This window comes from Dendropsophus ebraccatus, chromosome 11, assembly GCF_027789765.1.
Source record: "Dendropsophus ebraccatus isolate aDenEbr1 chromosome 11, aDenEbr1.pat, whole genome shotgun sequence".
NCBI classification, from domain to species: Eukaryota; Metazoa; Chordata; class Amphibia; order Anura; family Hylidae; genus Dendropsophus; species Dendropsophus ebraccatus.
The window spans coordinates 5925908-5952220 of NC_091464.1; the positions used below are offsets into that span (position 1 = coordinate 5925908).

Genomic DNA, 26313 nt, shown 5'->3' on the forward strand with positions numbered 1-26313 from the left:
CATGATCCTGGGGTGACTTCTGAGGGAATAAGGAAAGATATAAAGCAGCTTCTCCTGTGTGTGCAGTGGATGCAGCCAGTCTCCAGCCTCCATGTCCTGAATTACTCACAACTAGACTAGATGGAGCAGGTGGTCTTTTCCTGCTGACAATCTTCTATGTTTCTAATTAAATATTCACCATACACACAGAAACACTGCTAACACTGCCAGATTCCTGTAATATAGAAGTTAGCCATAGTGGGAGTCACACATAGTGATATAGAGGGGTCACTGTGGGTGTGGGGGTATGCCATAGCACACACACAGCCTGCTGCAGCCATAGTGCGCACATACAGCCTGCTGCAGCCATGGCATACACACACACACACACACAGCCTGCTGCAGCCATAGCGCGCACCAGGGTGGATTTGTTTTAAATCAAACTGATTTAAATCACGATTTAAATCACGATTTAAATCACTAGTCAGGAAGGCTTGATTTAAATCAGTGATTTAAATCAAAGTTTCTACCTAAACTAGTTCTTGCTACTTTAAAGGGGTAGTGCACCAAAAAAAAATTTCTTTCAAATCAACTGCTGCCATGAAGTGCCAGAGATTTGTAATTTACTTCTATTAAAAAATCTCAAGCCTTCCAGTACTTATCAGCTGCTGTATGCCCAGCAGGAAGTGGTATTATTTCCAGTCTGGAGAGCAGGAGAGGTTTTGTATGGGGATTTGCTCCTTCTCTGGACAGTTTCTGACATGGACAGAGAAGGCAACAGACAGCACTGTGTCAGACAGGGAAAAAAAACACCACTTCCTGCTGGACACACAGCAGCTGATAAGTACTGGAAGGCTTGAGATTTTTTAATAGAAGTAAATTACAAATCTCTGGCACTTCATGGCAGCAGTTGATTTGAAAGAAATTTTTTTTGGGTGCACTACCCCTTTAACATGCAAGTAGATGAAGATTTTTAGAATCACTTTTTATATTACTTTTTTCTCCCCAGTTTAATGGGTTAATCATTCATATTTGGACACCACTGTTCTGTTGTACTTAGGAAGGAGAAAAATAATCCTGAACTTAATAACAATTTAAATGGATTTATTCAACTGAAACAATAACAACATTACAGCATACGTTATTTGCTTAAACAAACATCCATGTTAACTAATTTGGCTAAACAAAAAAAAAAAAAAAAAAAAAAAAAGTCCAAACAATTAGAAACATATTGTCTAACTTCTTGGACTTGGTACTGAAGGGGATGATTCTGTATTCATAGGTTTGTAGAACAATAGGATTAAGGTCTTTTTCTCAACTCTGTTCATGTTGTAACATTTGAGAACATATACAGCCTTTATTCTACTGAGTTAAACAACTCAGCTTTATCTCATGATGGAAGAACCTTTGGATGGTAAAATATTTTCCTCAAAAAGCAGTTTATTGAAAAAAATCCGATTTAAATCAAAAAAATCCGATTTAAATCAAAAAAATCCGATTTTTTTTGATTTTTTTAAAAAATCATTGATTTTTATCCACCCTGGCGCGCGCACACACACACACACACACACACATACACACACACACACACACACACACACACACACCCTGCTGCAGCCATGGCATACACACACACACACAGCCTGCTGCAGCCATAGCGCACGCACGCACGCACGCACACACACACACACACACACACAGCTGCAGCCATAGAACACTGAAGAAAAACACCACATTGAGGACAGAGGTTACTGCTACTTATGTCTTCTCCCCCTCTATATTACACAGGATATCTCCATATTACACTTCTGCTCATATACAGTCATCCAGCATCCAGGAAGAGACCAGCACAGATCTCCCCCCACACACACAATGGACTCTTCCAGCTCAGAAACAAACTGCCAAATAGAGACTGAAAACTTCTCCCCGACCACCCTTATGTAATAGGGCCAGTGTCCTATTACTGATATATTCCCCGACCACCCTTATCTAATAGGGCCAGTGTCCTATTACTGATATATTCCCCGACCACCCTTATGTAATAGGGCCAGTGTCCTATTACTGATATATTCCCCGACCACACTTATGTAATAGGGCCAGTGTCCTATTACTGATATATTCCCCAACCACCCTTATGTAATAGGGCCAGTGTCCTATTACTGATATATTCCCCGACCACCCTTATCTAATAGGGCCAGTGTCCTATTACTGATATATTCCCCGACCACCCTTATGTAATAGGGCCAGTGTCCTATTACTGATATATTCCCCGACCACCCTTATCTAATAGGTCCAGTGTCCTATTACTGATATATTCCCCGACCACCCTTATGTAATAGGGCCAGTGTCCTATTACTGATATATTCCCCGACCACCCTTATGTAATAGGGCCAGTGTCCTATTACTGATATATTCCCCGACCACCCTTATCTAATAGGGCCAGTGTCCTATTACTGATATATTCCCCGACCACCCTTATCTAATAGGGCCAGTGTCCTATTACTGATATATTCCCCGACCACCCTTATGTAATAGGGCCAGTGTCCTATTACTGATATATTCCCCGACCACCCTTATCTAATAGGTCCAGTGTCCTATTACTGATATATTCCCCGACCCCCCTTATGTAATAGGGCCAGTGTCCTATTACTGATATATTCCCCGACCACCCTTATGTAATAGGGCCAGTGTCCTATTACTGATATATTCCCCGACCACCCTTATCTAATAGGGCCAGTGTCCTATTACTGATATATTCCCCGACCACCCTTATCTAATAGGGCCAGTGTCCTATTACTGATATATTCCCCGACCACCCTTATGTAATAGGGCCAGTGTCCTATTACTGATATATTCCCCGACCACCCTTATGTAATAGGGCCAGTGTCCTATTACTGATATATTCCCCGACCACCCTTATCTAATAGGGCCAGTGTCCTATTACTTATATATTCCCTGACCACCCTTATGTAATAGGGCCAGTGTCCTATTACTTATATATTCCCTGACCACCCTTATGTAATAGGGCCAGTGTCCTATTACTGATATATTCCCCGACCACCCTTATCTAATAGGGCCAGTGTCCTATTACTGATATATTCCCCGACCACCCTTATGTAATAGGGCCAGTGTCCTATTACTGATATATTCCCCGACCACCCTTATGTAATAGGGCCAGTGTCCTATTACTGATATATTCCCCGACCACCCTTATCTAATAGGGCCAGTGTCCTATTACTTATATATTCCCCGACCACCCTTATCTAATAGGGCCAGTGTCCTATTACTTATATATTCCCTGACCACCCTTATGTAATAGGGCCAGTGTCCTATTACTTATATATTCCCCGACCACCCTTATGTAATAGGGCCAGTGTCCTATTACTGATATATTCCCCGACCACCCTTATGTAATAGGGCCAGTGTCCTATTACTGATATATTCCCCGACCACCCTTATCTAATAGGGCCAGTGTCCTATTACTTATATATTCCCTGACCACCCTTATCTAATAGGGCCAGTGTCCTATTACTTATATATTCCCTGACCACCCTTATGTAATAGGGCCAGTGTCCTATTACTTATATATTCCCCGACCACCCTTATGTAATAGGGCCAGTGTCCTATTACTGATATATTCCCCGACCACCCTTATGTAATAGGGCCAGTGTCCTATTACTGATATATTCCCCGACCACCCTTATGTAATAGGGCCAGTGTCCTATTAGAATGTTGCTCATAATATATATTGATGAGCAAAACTTTCAAAAATTCATATTGTATTAAGATTTTTTTTTAAAACTAGAGTCGGCACATTTTTACTGACTCCAGCCAAAACTAGTTCCGACTCCACAGCCCTGGGTAGAAAAATGGAAAATCATGAAAAATGTCACCTAAAATTCTTCAAAAATCTATTTAACATAAAACCATTATTTATATATTAAGGGGGAGATTTATCAAACATGGTGTAAAGTGAAACTGGCCCAGTCGCCCCTAGCAACCAATCAGATCCCACCTTTCATTTTCCAAAGAGTCTGTGAGGAATGAAAGGTGGAATCTGATTGGTTGCCGGGGTGACTGAGCCAGTTTCACTTTACACCATGTTTGATAAATCTCCCCCTAAGTCCCCAAACAGGAGACAAGAGCAGTGCTGTCTCTGCAAGGGAAGTGGCCATGTGTTGGCAGCGCTAAATAACCCCTTTAAGGGGGTCGTCTCATCAGAGCAAGAGAGGTTGTCCTGATAGAAAATGAAGGGAAATCCATCATTCCGGTGTATTCCGAGGACATAAGCACATCCCATTTGTGTTGGTAAATAAAGTTCAGGTTCCTCATTTGCGAATTGTTAAGCAGTAAAGAAGTCGAACGTGGAAGTTGGGTTTGCTGATGTCAGAAAACATCAAGTCATGGGTCAACCTTCCCCTTTCATTTAAAGGTGTTGCAATAGGGCAGCCGTGAGTTCATTCCGGTCCTCTAACAGACAAGCCTTTCTTTGTTACTGCTCTGTAGTCAAGAAACGCAGCAAACATACGATAAGTTTGTGTAATAAAGCTGCAGATGTCGTACGCCAGCCCCTCTCCAGGAAAGCTACAACAGGATATTCGCCTTTGTTTTAGAGTTTAAATATTTGCACTCACATTAAGCAGGTGCTCGGCTGAAGTTTGCAATCAGTCTGACGTAATATTCTCCACAACGGCCATTTATTAAAGGGGAACTATCAGCAGGTTAGACGACTAGCACCCAGGACGCTGAGGAGAGAAGGGTATGTCTCCTACCTTCCTCCTCAGCGCTATTTTCATGCTGCTGGTCAGCATAATCTTTGGCCGGAAGCACCGTTAGGAGCACTGCCCCTCAATCACGTCATCTAGCACACTCCTTCTAATGAAAATCAATGGAGTGGGTGGACTGGATGACGCTATGGGAGCGGGCAGTGCTCCTAACAGTGCTTCGGGCCGTGGATTACACTGCTGGATTACACTGCAGCACGGGGCCAGTGCCAAGGAGGAGTGTAAGAGACATATCTTCCTCCTCAGTATCTTGGGCGCTATAGATACATATCAGCAGGTTAGATTTGTCTAATATATTTGTCTCCCGGCGCACAGGAAGTTCTGGTGTCACGATACATGTTACTGTGCTCCATTTTGTGCCAGTACATCAGAGAACATGTCATGGCACATAGGCCGAGGACTAGGTGAGGAACTGAAGAGGAAATTGTTCCACTTCTTGAGTTGTCGTGGAATTTCTCGTTATGAATCTCTGCGCATTTTCTTTGCATGTTCCATGGCATTCAGGCGGATAGCGGAAAGTCAAAGCTCCATTGACTTCTCTGGGATTTTTCTAGCGGAATCCTCCCAAAGAGTGTCAGTTCTTTGGGCGTGAAGAGGAATCATGGTGGAACATTCCGTGTGTAAATTTCACTGTGTGAACAACAGAGTGGAAATCCTATTGAACACAATAGGACATTGGTCTGTACTAGAGATGAGCGAAACTCGAGCATGCTTGAGTCCATCCGAACCTGATCATTTGGCATTTGATTAGCGGGGGCTGCTGAACTTGGATAAAGCTCTAAGGTTGTCTGGAAAACATGGATACAGCCAATGACTATACCCATGATTTCCACATAGCCTTAGGGCTTTATCCAACTTCAGCAGCCACCGCTAATCAAATGCCGAACAATCGGGTTCGGATGGACTCCAGTATGCTCCAGGTTCGCTCATCTCTAGTCTGTACATATTTTAAAGGCGGAATTTCAAGCAGAATATGGGTAAAATGAATTGCAGATTTCACCGGAAATTCCTCCCCTTTTTCTCCGTGTGAATTTACCCCAGGACTCACTAACTAAAACACTCACTAATGGTATTGTGAATTCTTTTTTGTTTTGCAGGTGCTGGAGAGTCTGGGAAAAGCACAATTGTGAAGCAGATGAAGTAAGGTTTCCCATATCTACTCTGATGTTGTACCTACTGCCATTCCATTATCGTAATATCGTTCGAATTTAAACGTTAATTGTCTTGTGTAAATGCAGGCAATGATCGATCATCGCTAATTGTTGCCTGTAATTCCACTTTCGATCACTAGTCGTTCAGTGTAATTCCACCTGGTTCCTTCATTTGCTAGGATCAGATGAAGGACAACTCTGGCCAAAATGTATTTTTTAATATGTTATTACTTATGGAAAGTTAGACAAATTCCTAATGTACATTGATTATGGGAAATGCACATACAGTGCCATTTCCCTTAATTTAGTAGATCAGGCAGGGTTCAGATTCTGTAAAAAAAACTCTGACGTCACGAATCAGCTGTAGTTCCTATGGAGTGTCCAGCAGGGGGTGCACTATATGTCGAAGTCTATGGTACTGTGTTGTTTGTATGGATGTCTATGTAAAGTAATGTAATGTACACTATGCTTTATTGATTGAATACATTTATGGAATACTTTGAGGAGCAAGTGTCCTTTCTCCCCAAAGTATTCCATAAATGTATTCAATAAAAACATTTGGAGGGCACCGAGCAAGGAGAGAAGGGAGGTGCCTGTGCATCTAACTACCTCCCCCCTCCCTCCCTACTCAGTGCTGTTGGACACACATACGTATGAGCAGATGATGGAGTAGTACCAGGGCTATCCCCATCACAAGCACCCCCTCCTGCTGCCAATGCACTGCAGTTCACTGCAGGGCTCACCGCCGCCCCTGCATCTTGCTGACTCATTCCCTGAGGTCACCTGAGCTGCAAGGGTTGACATCAGGGAACGAGTCGGCAAGACGCGGTGGTGAGCTCTGCAGTCCCCGGCAAGGGATGTGAACTGCAGTGCAGCGGCGGTGGCAGGGGGTGATGGTGATAGCCCTGGTACTACTCCCCCATCATCTGCTCATACTATGAGCGGATGATGGGAGTAGTAGTACAGTGCATGTGAGGCGGGGGGTGGTGGTATTGGGTGATGGGGATGGCCCTGGTACTACTCCCCCATCATCTGCTTATACTATGAGCAGATGATGGGAGGAGTAGTACGGTGTATCTGTGTCCCACAGCACCGAGCAGGGAGGGAGGGGGGGAGGTAGTTAGATGCACGGGCACCTCTCTCCCTCCTTGCCTGGTGTCCTCCAAATGTATTTATTGAATACATTTATGGAATACTTTGGGGAGCAAGGACACTTGCTCCCCAAAGTATTCCATAAATGTATTTGATTAATAAAGCACACTGTATATTACATTACTTTACATATACATCCATAGAAACAACACAGTGCCATAGATTTTACATATAGTGCACCCCCTGCTGATTCGTGACGTCACGTTTTTTTTTTTTTTTTGTTTTTTTATTTTACAGAATCTGAACCTTGCCTGATCTACTAAATTAAGGGAGTTAGCCGTATATGTGCATTCCCCATAATTAATGTACATTAGGATTTTGTCTAACTTTCCATAATTAAAGGACAACTCCCACGAAAAATTTTTTTGACTTGTTTAACACACATTACAAAGTTATATAACTTTGTAATGTGGTTAAATGCCCGGTCTGGCCCCCTTCCCCCACTTTCCGACCCCCGACCCACTCCCCCGGAAGTTAAAGAATGTATACATTACCTATTACGATCGTCGCGGTCCTCTTCTCCCGGGCGGCATCTGGTGACAATGACGTCAGAGCCGGGGTGCGGTCCGGGTCTTCTTCCTCCTCGGCGTCTTCATTGAAAGTGAATGGGACGGAAAAGGCTGCTGGTGCACATGTGCACCAGCAGCCTTTTCATTGGCTGGAGCGCATCACATGGCTTCCAGTTTGCTCAGCCCTTATTGGCTGAGCTTGCTGGAAGCCATGTGATGCGCTCCAGCCAATGAAAAGGCTGCCGGTGCGCAAGTGCACTGGCAGCCTTTCCTCTCCTATGCACCCGGAAGTAAGAGACATCGCTGGACGGCGGATGCAGGTGACGGTGAGGCGTACAGCGGGCGAATGGAGTGGCGATTGTTACCGGAGGGATGGTGAGTATGGTGTCTGTGTTTTTTTTGTTTTTTTTTCTGGGTCCCGTCGGAGTTGTCCTTTTAATAACATATTAAAAAATACTGTTGGCCAAACTTCTCCTTTAACAATCGTAGTAACTGAGTTAGTGATGATTCTGTCTAATATGGTGAACGATTTCAGGTTAATGAGAAACTACCTAGTTTGCGATCGTTAATTGTTAAAAATCGCTTTTGTCTAATAGGACCCTAAGTGATGCCACCTTTCCTAGTGCTATAATCCCACAATATAAAGTTATTAGCAGTTCTCCACAATACACTCACCAGCAGGAAGTGCCGTAATCATCCTCTAAGGCAGTGCTTCTCAATTCCAGTCCTCATGGGTATAATATCATGGGAGATACTACCTGATGAGTATAATGATATCACCTGTGATAATACCTGATGCACTGAGTATAATGATATCACCTGAGATAATACCTGATGCACTGAGTATAATGATATCACCTGTGATAATACCTGATGCACTGAGTATAATGATATCACCTGTGATAATACCTGATGCACTGAGTATAATGATATCACCTGTGATAATACCTGATGCACTGAGTATAATATCACCTGTGAAATACTAAGGAAACCCTGAAAACATGACCTGTTGGTGGCCACGAGGACTGGAGTCAAGAAGTGCTGCTCTGATGGTGCATTTACACAGATTTTTTAAGCCAAAGCCAGGAATGGATATGAAAAAAGGAGAAATCTCAGTCTTTCCTTTATGATTTGTTCCCTGTTCATAGTCTGTTCCTGGCTTTTGCTTCAAACATCTGTCAGATGTCAAATCTCTCTGTGTAAATGCACCTTAAGGCGGTCCACTTGTCTCATGATTGAGCTTTCCCCTCCATGCCGTGATGAGGACCATGTGACCTCTGTCTCCGAGCCGGACTGGTTTCCCTAGCCGCATCACTAGATCACTAGGCTTTTTGCATGCACCCTGACTCTTCACATGTAGCAGCAGCAAATGGCCGGCAGGTATTCTGTGCATCTAGCCAGCTTTGCTGCCATGTGCTTATACAGACTACATATATATATATTTATATATTTATTACACACTGCTAATGTGCCCAGGATACAGATATAAGTGTATACTGAGAGAAGCTGCTGACATTGTGGGGGATAGACCTCTTCCTGGGTGGGAGGGAGGTATATTGTCAGAGCGTGCCGCTTAGACTCCTGGGAAATGTAGTCTTATAGGAGTGACTGAAAAGAGATACAGACGCAACACTTCCCTTTATAATCTAGGCAGAGAGCTACAGTAACTTGAGGAAGGTCGAAGACTTGACCGAAACGTCCCCAGTAGCCTTAAACATTTTGCTCTTATTGGTCTGGTTATATTATGTCACGCTGCGGGCGGCTGGGGAGTGGATCCTGCTGCTGCTGTGCTCTCTCCCCGGGTATCTCTCCTGACCACAGCAGTGACAGCCGCCGCCGTCAGTAGCTTTGGAAATGCCCGATGACATGTCAGGTACTCCGTAATGGCCACTATTAGCCTTTCCCACATTACTATATTGATGAGACGCAGGTATTCTACTAAATGTATTTTTGTTGTATAGGATTATTCATGAAGATGGCTATTCAGAAGAAGAATGCCGGCAGTACAAAGTGGTCGTCTACAGTAACACCATTCAGTCCATAATCGCTATAATACGAGCCATGGGAAGACTCAAGATTGATTTTGGAGATTTGGCCAGAGCTGTGAGTCTTTCTTCTTCTATTCTGCGTGCTGTGATGCTTGAGGTGTACCTGTCACCAGATACATGCCAGCGAGACGTGTCCAAACACACAATGCAACATCTCACCGCAAATGGCATAAAGCCAATACAGATATCAAAATCTCCATAAAAATCATCAGGCTCTTGACCATACCTCCCAACTGTCTGGACGGCCAAAGAGAGACACTTGGGAGGTATGCTCTTGGCATACCATTTGCATATAGTGTGTACCATCCCACCACGGTAAGGTGGCCTCAAAAAAAAGGTTTTATCAGTCACGGACGGTTTGAGTTTGAGAGGACCTGTGAGGAGATGTGCCCCATAGACTTCTATTATACTGCCGTCTCATCATGTGACACCGCTGGGAGAGGAATGCGCTGACGTGACTTCTCCCACATCATTTGCCCAATTAGTCGCACTCTGAACGCGCAGACCCCGACCAATCAAAAGTTTTGACTTGTAAAAAGTTTTTTTTTTTTTCTTGACAGCGATTTTTTAAACCGTGGAAGCGTTTCCTTGTTTGTATTCTAGATGATACATAGAGCTATTATTATTTCCTCTGTAGGATGATGCCCGGCAGCTGTTTGTTTTAGCCAGTACAGCAGAGGAAGGTATCCTCTCCCCAGAGCTGGCGGGTGTGATTAAGCGGCTGTGGAAGGACGCCGGTGTGCAGGCCTGCTTCTGCCGCTCCCGGGAGTACCAGCTCAACGACTCTGCCTCATAGTAAGTGCCAGAAGTGGGTAAGGAGGAGCCGCAGAAGCCGAGTCACCCAGCACTTAGTCTCATTTCATCAAATATTTCTTTGTTCCAGCTACTTAAATGATCTGGACAGGATCTCACAGCCCAATTACATTCCTACCCAACAAGATGTTCTCCGGACGCGCGTCAAGACCACAGGGATAGTGGAAACACATTTCACATTCAAAGACCTTTATTTCAAGTAAGTCCGAGCATCCGATCCATTTCAGCCCTTTTCTCTTCATGTGAAAAGTGCAGCCATGTTTTTCTTCTAGCATAAATGATGCGTTTTCTAAATACGCTTTGTTTTTATCATTTTATAAATTACCCCCAAAATTTTTTTTGTAATTTTACTTTTTAAAAAAATTTCTAGCCCTCCAGTACTTACACTCACCGGCCACTTTATTAGGTACACCATGCTAGTAACGGGTTGGACCCCCTTTTGCCTTCAGAAGGTGCTGGAAGCTTCCTCAGAGATTTTGGTCCATATTGACATGATGGCATGACACAGTTGCCGCAGATTTGTCGGCTGCACATCCATGATGCCAATCTCCCGTTCCACCACATCCCAAAGATGCTCTATTGGATTGAGATCTGGTGACTGTGGAGGCCATTGGAGTACAGTGACCTCATTGTCATGTTCAAGAAACCAGTCTGAGATGATTCTAGCTTTATGACATGGCGCATTATCCTGCTGAAAGTAGCCGTCAGATGTTGGGTCCATTGTGGTCATAAAGGGATGGACATGGTCAGCAACAATACTCAGGTAGGCTGTGGCGTTGCAACGATGCTCAATTGGTACCAAGGGGCCCAAAGAGTGCCAAGAAAATATTCCCCACACCATGACACCACCACCACCAGCCTGAACCGTTGATACAAGGCAGGATGGATCCATGCTTTCATGTTGTTGACGCCAAATTCTGACCCTACCATCCGAATGTGGCAGCAGAAATCGAGACTCATCAGACCAGGCAACGTTTTTCCAATCTTCTACTGTCCAATTTCGATGAGCTTGTGCAAATTGTAGCCTCAGTTTCCTGTTCTTAGCTGAGCGGAGTGGCACCCGGTGTGGTCTTCTACTGCTGTAGCCCATCTGCCTCAGAGTTGGCCGTACTGTGCGTTCAGAGATGCTCTTCTGCCTACCTTGGTTGTAATGGTTGGCTATTTGAGTCACTGTTGCCTTTCTATCAGCTGGAACCAGTCTGCCCATTCTCCTCTGGCATCAACAAGGCATTTCCGCCCACAGAACTGCCGCTCACTGGATGTTTTTTCTTTTTCGGACCATTCTCTGTAAACCCTAGAGATGGTTGTGCGTGAAAATCCCAGTAGATCAGCAGTTTCTGAAATACTCAGACCAGCCCTTCTGGCACCAACAACCATGCCACGTTCAAAGGCACTCAAATCACCTTTCTTCCCCATACTGATGCTCGGTTTGAACTGCAGGAGATTGTCTTGACCATGTCTACATGCCTAAATGCACTGAGTTGCCGCCATGTGATTGGCTGATTAGAAATTAAGTGGTAAAGTGCAGTTGGACAGGTGTACCTAATAAAGTGGCCGGTGAGTGTATATCAGCTATATGTCCTGCAGGAAGTGGTGTATTCTCTCCAGTCTGACACAGGGCTCTCTGCTGCCACCTCTGTCCATGTCAGGAACTGTCCAGAGCAGCAGCAAATCCCCATAGAAAACCTCTCCTGCTCTGGACAGTTCCTGACATAGACAGAGGTGGCAGCAGAGAGCACTGTGTCAGACTGGAGAAAATACACCACTTTCTGCAGGACATACAGCAGCTGGAAGTACTGGAAGACTGGAAATTTTTTATTAGAAGTGAAATACAAATCTCTGGCACCAGTTGATTTGAAAGAAAGAAAACATTTTTGGTGAACAACTCCTTTATATTGGTTTTCCAACCTAGGACACATATCTCCTGTCGGTAGACTAGGGGGTACGTGTATGATCGCTGGAGGCCTCACTGCTAAGACCCAGGGCTGTGGAGTTGTGGAGTCTGAGTCAGAGCTAGTTTTGGCTGGAGTCTGAGTCGTAAAAAAATATACTGACTCTGACTCCAGCTTTAAAAAAAAAATCTTTAAAAAATGTAGAATTGAATTTTGCAAGTTTTGCTCATGAATATATATTATAAACAACATTCTAATAGGACACTGGCCCTATTACATAAGGGTGGTCGGGGGATATATCAGTGATAGGACACTGGCCCTATTACATAAGGGTGGTCGGGTAATATATCAGTAATAGGACATTGGCCCTATTACATAAGGGTGGTCGGGGAAAATATAAGTAATAGGACACTGGCCCTATTACATAAGGGTGGTCGGGGAATATATAAGTAATAGGACACTGGCCCTATTAGATAAGGGTGGTCGGGGAATATATCAGTAATAGGACACTGGCCCTATTAGATAAGGGTGGTCGGGTAATATATCAGTAATAGGACATTGGCCCTATTACATAAGGGTGGTCGGGGAAAATATAAGTAATAGGACACTGGCCCTATTACATAAGGGTGGTCGGGGAATATATAAGTAATAGGACACTGGCCCTATTAGATAAGGGTGGTCGGGGAATATATCAGTAATAGGACACTGGCCCTATTAGATAAGGGTGGTCGGGGAATATATCAGTAATAGGACACTGGCCCTATTAGATAAGGGTGGTCGGGGAATATATCAGTAATAGGACACTGGCCCTATTAGATAAGGGTGGTCGGGGAATATATCAGTAATAGGACACTGGCCCTATTACATAAGGGTGGTCGGGGAATATATCAGTAATAGGACACTGGCCCTATTAGATAAGGGTGGTCGGGGGATATATCAGTAATAGGACACTGACCCTATTACATAAGGGTGGTCGGGGAATGTATCAGTAATAGGACACTGGCCCTATTACATAAGGGTGGTCGGGGAATATATCAGTAATAGGACACTGGCCCTATTACATAAGGGTGGTCGGGGGATATATCAGTAATAGGACACTGGCCCTATTAGATAAGGGTGGTCGGGGAATATATCAGTAATAGGACACTGGCCCTATTAGATAAGGGTGGTCGGGGAGTATATCAGTAATAGGACACTGGCCCTATTACATAAGGGTGGTCGGGGAATATATCAGTAATAGGACACTGACCCTATTAGATAAGGGTGGTCGGGGAATATATCAGTAATGGGACACTGGCCCTATTACATAAGGGTGGTCGGGGAATATATCAGTAATGGGACACTGGCCCTATTACATAAGGGTGGTCGGGGAATATATCAGTAATAGGACACTGGCCCTATTACATAAGGGTGGTCGGGGAATATATCAGTAATAGGACACTGGCCCTATTACATAAGGGTGGTCGGGGAATATATCAGTAATAGGACACTGGCCCTATTACATAAGGGTGGTCGGGGAATATATCAGTAATAGGACACTGGCCCTATTACATAAGGGTGGTCGGGGAATATATCAGTAATAGGACACTGGCCCTATTACATAAGGGTGGTCGGGGAATATATCAGTAATAGGACACTGGCCCTATTACATAAGGGTGGTCGGGGAATATATCAGTAATAGGACACTGGCCCTATTAGATAGGGTGGTCGGGGAATATATCAGTAATAGGACACTGGCCCTATTACATAAGGGTGGTTGGGGAATATATCAGTAATAGGACACTGGCCCTATTAGATAAGGGTGGTCTAGGAAAAGTTGTCGGTCACTATTTGGCAGTTTGTTTCTGAGCTGGAAGAGTCCATTGTGTGTGTGGGGGGAGATCTGTACTGTTTTCTTCCTGGATGCTGGATGACTGTATATGAGCAACAGTGTAACATGAAGGTATCCTGTGTAATATAGAGGAGGAGAAGACATACGTAGTGTAGCTGTAACCTCTGTCCTCAGTGTGGTATTTTCTCTCTGGGAGAAGATTGTGTGTTTTTCTTCAGTGTTCTATGGCTGCAGCTGTGTGTGTGTGTGTGCTATGGCTGCAGCAGGCTGTGTGTGTGTGTGTGCGTGCACTATGGCTGCAGCTGTGTGTGTATGTGTTTGTGTGTGTGTGCGCGTGTATATCACTATGTGTGACCCCCTGTATATCACTATGTGTGACCCCCTGTATATCACTATGTGTGACCCCCTGTATATCACTATGTGTGACCCCCTGTATATCACTATGTGTGACCCCCTGTATATCACTATGTGTGACCCCTCTCTATATTACTTTGTGTGACCCCCCTCTATATCACTGTGTGACCCCTCTATATCACTGTGTGACCCCCCTCTATATCACTATGTGTGACCCCTCTCTATATCACTGTGTGACCCCCCTCTATATCACTATATGTGACCCCCCTGTATATCACTTTGTGACCCCCTGTATATCACTATGTGTGACCCCTCTCTATATCACTATGTGTGACCCCTCTCTATATCACTATGTGTGACCCCTCTCTATATCACTGTGTGACCCCTCTATATCACTGTGTGGCCCCTCTCTATATCACTGTGTGGCCCCTCTCTATATCACTGTGTGGCCCCTCTCTATATCACTGTGTGGCCCCTCTCTATATCACTGTGTGACCCCTCTCTATATCACTATGTGTGACCCCTCTATATCACTGTGTGGCCCCTCTCTATATCACTGTGTGGCCCCTCTCTATATCACTGTGTGGCCTCTCTCTATATCACTGTGTGGCCTCTCTCTATATCACTGTGTGGCCCCTCTCTGTATCACTGTGTGGCCCCTCTCTATATCACTGTGTGACCTCTCTATATCACTGTGTGACCCCTCTCTATATCACTGTGTGACCCCCCTCTATATCACTGTGTGACCCCCCCTCTTTATCACTGTGTGACCCTCCTCTCTCTATCACTGTGTGACCCCCCTCTCTCTATCACTGTGTGACCCCCCTCTCTCTATCACTGTGTGACCCCCCTCTCTCTATCACTGTGTGACCCCCCTCTCTCTATCACTGTGTGACCCCCCTCTCTCTATCACTGTGTGACCCCCCTCTCTCTATCACTGTGTGACCCCCCTCTCTCTATCACTGTGTGACCCCTCTCTCTCTATCACTATGTGTGACCCCTCTCTCTATCACAATGTGTGACCTCCCTCTCTCTATCACTATGTGTGACCCCTCTCTCTCTATCACTGTGTGACCCCTCTCTCTCTATCACTGTGTGACCTCCCTCTCTCTATCACTATGTGTGACCCCTCTCTCTCTATCACTATGTGTGACCTCCCTCTCTCTCTATCACTATGTGTGACCTCCCTCTCTCTCTATCACTATGTGTGACCTCCCTCTCTCTCTATCACTATGTGTGACCCCTCTCTCTCTATCACTATGTGTGACCCCTCTCTCTCTATCACTATGTGTGACCTCCCTCTCTCTATCACTATGTGTGACCCCCCTCCATATCACTATGTGTGACCCCCCTCCATATCACTATGTGTGACCCCTCTCTATCACTGTGTGACCCCCCTCTCTATCACTATGTGTGACCCCCCTCTCTATCACTATGTGTAACCCCTCTCTCTCTATCACTATGTGTGACCCCCCTCTCTCTATCACTATGTGTAACCCCTCTCTCTCTCTATCACTATGTGTGACCCCTCTCTCTCTATCACTATGTGTGACCCCTCTCTCTCTATCACTATGTGTGACCCCTCTCTCTCTATCACTATGTGTGACCCCCCTCTCTCTATCACTATGTGTGACCCCTCTCTCTCTATCACTATGTGTGACCCCTCTCTCTCTATCACTATGTGTGACCCCTCTCTCTCTATCACTATGTGTGACCCCTCTCTCTCTATCACTATGTGTGACCCCTCTCTCTCTATCACTATGTGTGACCCCTCTATATATCACTATGTGTGACCCCCCTCTCTATCACTATGTGTAACCCCTCTCTCTCACTATGTGTGACCCCTCTCTCTCTATCACTGTGTGACCCCTCTCTCTCTATCACTATGTGTGACCCCTCTCTATCACTGTGTGACCCCCCTCTCTCTATCACTATGTGTGACCTCCCTCTCTCTATCACTATGTGTGACCTCTCTCTCTATATCACTGTGTGACCTCTCTCTCTATATCACTATGTGTGACCCCACTCTCTATCACTGTGTGACCCCCCCCCTCTATATCACTATGTGTGACCCCCACTCTATATCACTGTGTGACCCCCACTCTATATCACTGTGTGACCCCTCTATATCACTGTGTGACCCCTCTATATCACTGTGTGACCCCTCTATATCACTGTGTGACCCCTCTATATCACTGTGTGACCCCTCTATATCACTATGTGTGACCCCTCTATATCACTATGTGTGACCCCTCTCTATATCACTATGTGTGACCCCTCTCTCTCTCTCTATCACTGTGTGACCCCTCTCTATATCACTGTGTGACCCCTCTATATATCACTATGTGTGACCTCTCTATATATCACTATGTGTGACCCCCCTCTCTATCACTATGTGTGACCTCTCTCTATATCACTATGTGTGACCCCCCTCTCTATCACTATGTGTGACCTCTCTCTATATCACTATGTGTGACCCCCCTCTCTATCACTATGTGTGACCTCTCTATATATCACTATGTGTGACCCCCTGTATATCACTATGGCTGACCTCTATATCACAGCTATCTGACATTGTTAGCAGTGTTTCTGTGTGTATGGTGACTATTTAATCAGAAACATAGAAGACTGTCAGCAGAAAAAGACCACCTGCTCCATCTAGTCTAGTTGTGAGTTGTTCAGGACATGGAGGCTGGAGACTGGCTGCATCCACTGCACACACAGGAGAAGCTGCTTTATATACAGTATTCCTTTATTCACCCCAGGATCATGTGGGACATTAGGGAGAAGCTGCTGAGCCAGTGTGATAAATAACTCCCCTGGTATATGACCGGCCATTTATGAAGGAGCAGGAGTCCGAGTCGGAAGTCGGAGTCAGTCCTGATAAAATTCAGGAGTCGGAGTTGGAGTCGGAGCTGCGGCTTACCGACTCTAGAGTCCTGCTAAGACCCCCAGCAATCCTCAAAACCAGAGCTCCAAGTTCCCTGTCAGTATAGAGTGGTAGTCATGCTGCCCCTTTCTGTTCATTGTCTACGGGACTGGTGGAGATTGTGCTCCCTGCTGTCCGATATACATAAGCCCATTATGTTACTGTTATCGGGTATCTGTATAGAGAAGCATGCCGAGATATAGTGGGTGTCCCCCCTGAGTGTAGGAAATCCCTGCCATGTTAGTTATCATCTTTCCTATTACCTACCCAGAAGCAAAAGTAAAACTTCTGCGTTCAGGAACAAAGGGGATGTGTCACATAGCAAACTAGGTCTACAGCACTCAGTGGTGAGATGAGTGTCCACGGTCACACCACTAACCAAGGTGTCAACTTGGATATAGCGCTCAAAAATCTGCAGCACTCACAAGTTCTCCACAGGGTCACAGTTCAGGAAGGAAACCAGGTAGTATCAGATGCTTAGGGAAGAAAAAGCTTACATTGATGTAAGCTTTTTTACTAAAAACAGCCCATGTGTTCCCCTTTACATGTATGCGTATGGTAGACATCTGATTATACCTGCTTTGTCTCATGACAGTGCCCCTTTAAGTACTGAATTCCTGTGCTGAGGTTTTTGATTTGCTTTGTTTGTAATACGTTGGGGATCCAATTATTTCAGCTTTCTGTCTCCATACTGGATTGAGAGGTTAGTGTAATCTGCCTGTCCTGCAGATGGCGCTATGTTCGTACCCTAGTGCTCCATTAGAGGAAGCACATAAATGATCAGACCTTTAGGACAGGCACCATGGGTGTAAAACCAATAGGAACCAATCACAGCTCAGATATCATTTTATCAGACCTGAAAGCTGAGCTCTGATTGGTTGCTATTAATAATACCTCGTTTTGTTGGACCTAGATTTCCGGTTGTCTGGGCCTTATTTCTCTGCAAATGTTCCTCATTCCCCCCTGTTTCTGCAGGATGTTCGATGTGGGAGGACAGAGATCTGAGAGAAAGAAGTGGATTCACTGCTTCGAGGGGGTCACCGCCATCATCTTCTGTGTGGCGCTCAGCGACTACGATTTGCTCTTGGCTGAAGATGAAGAAATGGTGAGTGCCATGATGTCAGTCTTTAGTTATTGTGTCATCGGGATTCTGTGTAAATACATAGATACATGAGTAATATTGTCCACACGTAAAATGCATTAAAGGGGCATTGCCCATAGTAACCAATTACAGCTCAGCTTTCAGATGGTTATGAGCTTTGGTAAAATTATAGCTGGGCTCTGATCGGTTGCTATGGGCAACATAAAACACTTCGAGGTGCAGTTAAAGTGAATCTGTGTGCATCAATTCATGTTCTAAACTTCTGGCGCTGTTACATAGCTTTTGTGTCAAGGGGACACATGGTACCTTTCATATATCAGTCTGTGCTTCCAGGATGTAGAAAAATGCTTTTATTCTCTGGTGCAGTCTCATAGATTTCCTTAAAGGGGTATTCCCCCCAAGGGCTAGAAAATTAAATGCTCCCAAACCTAACTGGTCTCACTTACCAAGTCCCCCTGAGTATTTTGAGCCGTCCCCCGTCTTTCTAGCTGCTGCCCTTCCTGGGTTAATACTTTTTCTAAAAGACCTGTTTATATCCAAGATGGCGCCAGCCAGGAAACTACATTTCCCATCATGCAGTTCTTCTCCCTTAGCTTTCTTTCCTGCCAACTGCTCCTCATTACTACATTGGATAAGGGAAGGGGGGGCTAGGTGTCATTGCCATAGAGCAGTCAGAGAGGGAGACTGATGTGCAGCAGCTCCTGGTCAGGTCTCTCTGACAGCTAACACCCTTCCCAGCCCTGCTGTAGGATCACTGTTTGGGCTGTGTAGCCCCGTCCATGACAGCAAACACCCCCTCCCCCAGCCCATGCTTATCACTCTCATTCTCCCTTGGTCTCCTTCAGTCAGGTCCCTGACAGCCACAGCTTTATGCAAAGGACAGAGAGTCTGGGGCTTCACACAGTCAAAGAATGAGAGAGATAAAAGCCAGGGGGAGGGGGGAGAGATGCCCGGGACCGGGCTACACACAGTGAGGGAGAAAGTTATCAGCATGGGGGGAGGAGGGGGGAGAGCTGCTGAGGATGGAGCTACACACAGTGAGGGAGAAAGTTATCAGCATGGGGGGAGGAGGGGGGGAGAGCTGCTGAGGAGGCAGCTACACACAGTGAGGGAGAAAGTTATCAGCATGGGGGGAGGAGGGGGGAGAACTGCTGAGGACGGAGCTACACACAGTGAGGGAGAAAGTTATCAGTATGGGGGGAGGAGGGGGTAGAGCTGCTGAGGACGGAGCTACACACAGTGAGGAGACTAAAGAAACAGTGGAGGGAGTGACAGCTGCCAGGGACCCGGATCAGCACAAGACCAGACCAGGCGACACAGGTGAGGAGACTGAGGGAGGTGGAGATGGACTTCGGCAGCAGGGGCTGTCAGGTGTCCTCACTTCAGCCTATTGAAGGGAGGGAAGACACGTGACCCCGACTCTGAGGGTGGGGGCCAGGAGAGGGAGCGTGTCAGGGTGGACTGGACTGAGCTCATTCTCTGCATGCCAGGGAGGTGAGTAGGCAGAGAAAGCAGCAAAAGGATACAGAACACATAATAACTTGTATTGGCCCATATGTGAAGCTAGGGGTGGGCTTTTACACAGTGTAAAAAAAGATTTTGGGGGGAATACCCCTTTAAGGCCCGTTTCACTCGTAGCGTTTTGCAGTGAATTTCAGGCTGAGTTCTGCAGCTTAATACACTGTGATGCACTGTACTGTTAGCCCCTTTCCACGTAACCCACCATTGCTTGGCTAATACATTACCTGGCCACTGAATCAGTTGCTGCCAGCAAAAAAATGCATGTGTAACATGCAGACTTGGGATTTGTGGTGAAATTTGCAATGCAATCCCCCCCCCCAAATCATAATCAGGGGCTGTAGTAATGGAATTGTATTGCATTTTCAGTATTGTTTCAAGGATGTTGCAATGCAATTTTTCTCCTGATATTTTGCTAGGGAAGTTGTAAAAATGAACAAATAAGTGATACTTACTTATCCCTGCTCCCTTGCAGCTCCCACTGCAGAGACATCTGCTCCCCTGCTGCCCCATCATCCTCAGCAAAAATAATCCCACACATTATTCTGCTGTACGTGACTCTATCACCCCTGACCTCCTACCAAGCTGGTGGCACTGTAAAAGCCCAGATACTCTGTTATGTTCCAGCTACTTATATTACTATATTACTAGTGCATTTTGATGCCATTTTCAGTTTTTTCTCAGTTTCTGAGCACTCAGCACAATACACTCTGCATGTAGCGCACATCAACAGGTGAAATGTAACCTTTTTACCCCTACAAGACCTGGATTTTAAATCAACGTGTCCTAGTTTGTTTCACACACACATTTGGCACTGAGAAAAATATTGTGTGAGAATATACTCAAATCCTCAAAGGGGTTCTCCAGGCTTACAAAAGGATAGCCACTTTCTTCCAGAGACAGCACCACTCATGTTCTCAGGTTGAATGTGGATTTGCAGCAGTTCCATTGAATACCACAAACAGACCTTTTCTAACCCTGGATAACCTCCTTAAAGGGGTTCTCCAGCACTACAACAAAATGTCCGCTTTCTTCCAGAGACAGCACAGCTCTTGTCTCCAGTTTGGCTGCAGGTTCTTTAACTCCATTTCATTGAAGTGAATGGAGCTTAATTGCACACCTTACCTGATCTGAAGACCCGAGCGGCGCTGTCTCTGGAAGAAAGTGGCCATGTTTTTGTAGTGCTTTCAAGTTAGTCAGAATAATATTTTAGCCGCTAGGCCATGGAGGAGTTATAGTTATCTGCTGCATATTGGTAGTCGCCGACTTTTTGTTTTATCCTGTCTGTTGTATTACAGCATATGTGTGATGAGTGCCGCTCTCCCCCTTACTCCTGTATTGGCCTGGTAGTTGCTGCATTAAAAGAAAAAAAGAAAACTCAACCGCTTTCCTTGATTGTTTTCTTTTTCTGACTTTCTTTCTTCTGGCCACATCAGAACCGTATGCACGAGAGCATGAAGCTGTTTGACAGTATTTGCAACAACAAATGGTTTATTGACACCAGCATAATCCTCTTCCTCAACAAGAAGGACTTGTTTGAAGAGAAGATCAGCAGGAGCCCACTCACAATCTGTTACCCAGAATACTCAGGTACGTTCTGCATCCTGGCACATGGCTGGAGTGCTTCATCATGAGTCATTATACCAGTCTTATACCAGTAACATTACACCAGTTATCTTAAACCAGTACCATTATACCATCTTATACCAGTACCAATATACCAGTTATCTTAAACCAGTACCATTATACCAGTCTTCTACCAGTACTATTATACCAGTCATCTTATACCAGTACCATTATACCAGTCGTAAACCAGTGCCATTATACCAGTCCTCTTATACCAGAACCATAATCCAGTTATCTTATACCATTATGATTATACCAGTCTCATACCAGTACTATTATACCAGTCATCTTATACCAGTACCATTATACCAGTCGTAAACCAGTGCCATTATACCAGTCCTCTTATACCAGAACCATAATCCAGTTATCTTATACCATTATGATTATACCAGTCTCATACCAGTACTATTATACCAGTCTCATACCAGTACTATTATACCAGTCATCTTATACCAGTACCATTATGCCAAATAATACCAGTCTTATGCCAGTACCATTATGCCATCCTATACCAGTTATCCTATACCATTACCATTTTACCAGTCTCATATCAGTACCATGATACCATTTATCTTATACCAGTACCATTACACCAGTCTCATACCAGTACCATGATACAATTTATCTTATACCAGTACCATTATACCAGTTATCTTATACCAGTTCCATTACACCAGTCTCATACCAGTGTCATCATACCAGTCTTATACCAGTTTTCCTATACCATTACCATTATACCAGTTATCTTATACCAGTACCATTACACCAGTCTCATACCAGTGTCATCATACCAGTCTCATACCAGTTATCCTATACCATTACCATTATACCAGTTATCTTATACCAGTACCATTACACCAGTCTCATACCAGTACCATGATACAATTTATCTTATACCAGTACCATTATACCAGTTATCTTATACCAGTACCATTACACCAGTCTCATACCAATGTCATCATACCAGTCTTATACCAGTTATCCTATACCATTACCATTATACCAGTTATTTTATACCAGTACCATTACACCAGTCTCATACCAGTGTCATCATACCAGTCTTATACCAGTTATCCTATACCATTACCATTATACCAGTTATCTTATACCAGTACCATTACACCAGTCTCATACCAGTGTCATCATACCAGTCTTATACCAGTTATCCTATACCATTACCATTATACCAGTTATCTTATACCAGTACCATTACACCAGTCTCATACCAGTGTCATCATACCAGTCTTATACCAGTTATCCTATACCATTACCATTATACCAGTTATCTTATACCAGTACCATTACACCAGTGTCATACCAGTGTCATCATACCAGTCTTATACCAGTACCATTATAGCATCTTATACCAGTTATCCTATACCATTACCATTATACCAGTTATTTTATACCAGTACCATTACACCAGTCTCATACCAGTGTCATCATACCAGTCTTATACCAGTTATCCTATGCCATTACCATTATACCAGTTATCTTATACCAGTACCATTGTACCATCTTATAGGCTAATTTCTTTCTATTTTCCAGGCTCTAACACATATGAAGAGGCAGCCGCCTATATCCAGTGTCAGTTTGAAGATTTAAACAGAAGAAAAGACACAAAAGAGATTTACACACATTTCACGTGTGCGACGGACACAAAGAATGTGCAGTTTGTGTTTGATGCAGTGACGGATGTTATCATAAAAAGCAACCTTGTGGAGTGTGGCCTTTACTAACCTGGAAGTACAAGTAAGTGATGAATTTAAAGGGACACTGTCACTAGCTCTATGGTGTCCTACCTGGGGGGTAACCTAAACTAGTAATGAAGAAACTTATTACATCTATGTATTACTTGTGCTATGCAGCCATTGCTATGATATCTTGGCAGCTACTGAGGACACTTGGCTCAGGAAGTAGTCTTTATTGTGCCTCTGATATTCATGAGGTCCTGCTTCCTCCACCAACTGGCCGCTATTGGTGACAGCATGGACCTAGTGGCAGACTGCGTTTAACCCCTCAATGACATATGGTTTAAGTAACTGTACGCCATTATAATGTTAAGGGGATATATAGAGGGCTCACTACATCTCTATATCGGAGTAAGGGGTTTGTTATCCCCACCATGTAGTGTATATTACTATATACAGTACACGGGTGGGGGGAGGCGTTGTCTGTCAGCCGTTGCAGAGGTGGTTGCCATCATCGCTCGATCTGCTGCTAGCACAGTGAGTGGTCATAGTAATCACTAGTCCTTGTGCGGAGGCTGCCTAACACTGCAGTGTTTTTTTTTTATCTCATAAATAATAATTTTGGGGTCCCGTCATACATTTTATGGTAGATGGGGAGATGCCATTACAGAGATAACTAGTTCCTGAAAACAACAAGCCCTCGCATGGCCCTGTAGATGGAGAAATAAAAGCGCTATAGCTCTTAGAAGGTGAAGAAGAAAAAACAGAAATGCTAATTGGCCAAAATCCTGGTCTCATGAAGGGGTTAATTGTAAGGAGGCCCTCACAATCACAGGATGCTTGGACACAGCATTGTCGCCAGGTGTATCGGTTCGGCTCCAGTGTTTGTAGAGGCTGAAGTTGCAGAGGAACTTGCCTGTTTAAAGTTGAATGAGGTGATGGGTCCAGATGGTGTCCATCCCAGGGTTCTTAAAAAAATCTTGGATCTGTGATCGCCCCCCTAACAGATCTGTATAACCAATCCCTGCTAACAGGAGATGTTCCTGATGATTGGAGAACGGCCAATGTTATACCCATCCACAAGAAGAGGATTAGAGAAGAGACTAGTAACTACAGGCCAGTTAGCTTAACATCTGTAGTAGTAAAAATGATGGAAAGTCTTCTTAAAAAATGATAATGGGTCCAAACCAGCATAGGAGACATAGGAGATGGGTTGGTAGGTAAGGATAGTGACATAGGAGAAGGTTTGGTAGGTAAGGATAGTGATATAGGAGAAGGGTTAGTAGGTAAGGATAGTGATATAGGAGAAGGTTTGGTAGGTAAGGATAGTGACATAGGAGAAGGGTTGGTAGGTAAGGATAGTGACAGAGGAGAAGGTTTGGTAGGTAAGTGTGCAACAGGGTTGCTATTCCTGGAGGTGTCAGTAATATGGAAAATGATTTAGCTTTGCTAGATAAGTGGACCAAAACATGGAAATAGAAGTTCAATGTTTCCAAATGTAAAATAATGCACTTGGGGAGGAGGAATCCTCTATCCAAGTATCATATCCGCAGTTCTGTTTTGGCAAAAACTTCCGACGAGAGAGATTTGTGTGTGTGTATGTATATATATATACATTTATATATGTATATATATAATGGTATGCTGGGCTATATATATATATATATATATATATATATATATATATATGTATATAATGGCATGTTGGTATGTATATGTGTGTGTATATATATATATATATAATGGTATGCTGGGCTGTATGTATATATAATGGTATGCTAGGCTGTGTGTATGTGTATTATATATATATATATATATATATATATATATATATATATATATATATAATGGTATGCTGGCTGTATAGCTAGAGGTATAACCAGTAGATAGAGGAGATTATGATCCTGCTGTATTATAGTGGGATCACATCTGGAAAAGTGTGTCCAGTTTTGGCGACCTCACCTGAAAAAGGATATTGATAAAATAGAAGGGGTTGAAAACTCCAAGAATGGTGGCGGGTGTGAGGCATAAAACGTATGAGAAAAGACTTAAAGGGAACCAATCAGCCCAATATGGTTCCCTGGAGCGCTGTATAAAACCTCTCTGCCTGTCAATCATCCCCTGACAGGCAGAGAGTGGTGACTAGTGACAGGTGCCACCCAGATGACTACCTCCCCGCCTCTGCCTGTCATGCGCCCGGGTTATTAAACTCGTTTTTCTCCGGTATAAAGCTTCTGCAGCTGCCGCGGCCGGTACGTGCAGACTTCTCCTTCATTTAAATTTAAAAGAATCACACAAATACATAAAACACCACAGAAAGGAGATAACCTAATTTCTCCCCCCAGGACAGTAACCTCATAGCTGCTTAGTATACAGGAGGGAACTATGCAGGGAACATGATGATATTGCAATGGACGCCGCCTGCGCACAGTCAGTATACCGTAGTGGTGATCTCAGACCTACTGCACAACCCTCTGCTGAATATCCCGCTGCAAAGTGCACGCGCCCTAAACCACATTAAAGGGGTGTTCCAGGAAGAAATTACTTTTCTCCAATCCACAGGATAGAGAAAAAGTAGGAGATGGCGGGGATCCGACCCCTGTACCCCTGCTGATCTCTGTATCGGGCCCCTGGCTTGTGTGTTATGAATAGTCGCGGGTACGGCACATGGCCACACGGCGATATTCAATCCTGTGGAGCAATGGAAAGAGCTGAGGACACAGGAAGAGCGCTGTACTCCGCTCCATAGGAATGAATAGCACTGTGGGCCACATGCCATACCCGCAAGTCTATTCATAACACAGAAGCCGGGGGCCCGATACAGAGATCAGCGGGGGCCCAGAGGTCGGAGCCCCGCAACCTCCTACTTATCCCCTAATCCCGTAATTGCAGGATATACCAGGAAGTAAAAGACTATGACATTACCCCATGCGG

General features: G+C 44.5%; 1 protein-coding gene across 1 annotated transcript in view; it reads left to right on the plus strand.

The window, feature by feature from the left end:
• The window catches only part of GNAI3 (G protein subunit alpha i3), a 51174-nt gene that overhangs the window by 21841 nt on the left and 3020 nt on the right, over window positions 1-26313 (plus strand). Inside the window, exons 2-8 of the mRNA XM_069946172.1 lie at window positions 5861-5903; window positions 9537-9678; window positions 10261-10418; window positions 10507-10635; window positions 18418-18547; window positions 21499-21652; window positions 23237-23440. Of these exons, the coding sequence (XP_069802273.1) occupies window positions 5861-5903; window positions 9537-9678; window positions 10261-10418; window positions 10507-10635; window positions 18418-18547; window positions 21499-21652; window positions 23237-23427 (947 nt within the window). The 3' untranslated portion in view covers window positions 23428-23440. The remainder of the gene's footprint in view (window positions 1-5860; window positions 5904-9536; window positions 9679-10260; window positions 10419-10506; window positions 10636-18417; window positions 18548-21498; window positions 21653-23236; window positions 23441-26313) is intronic.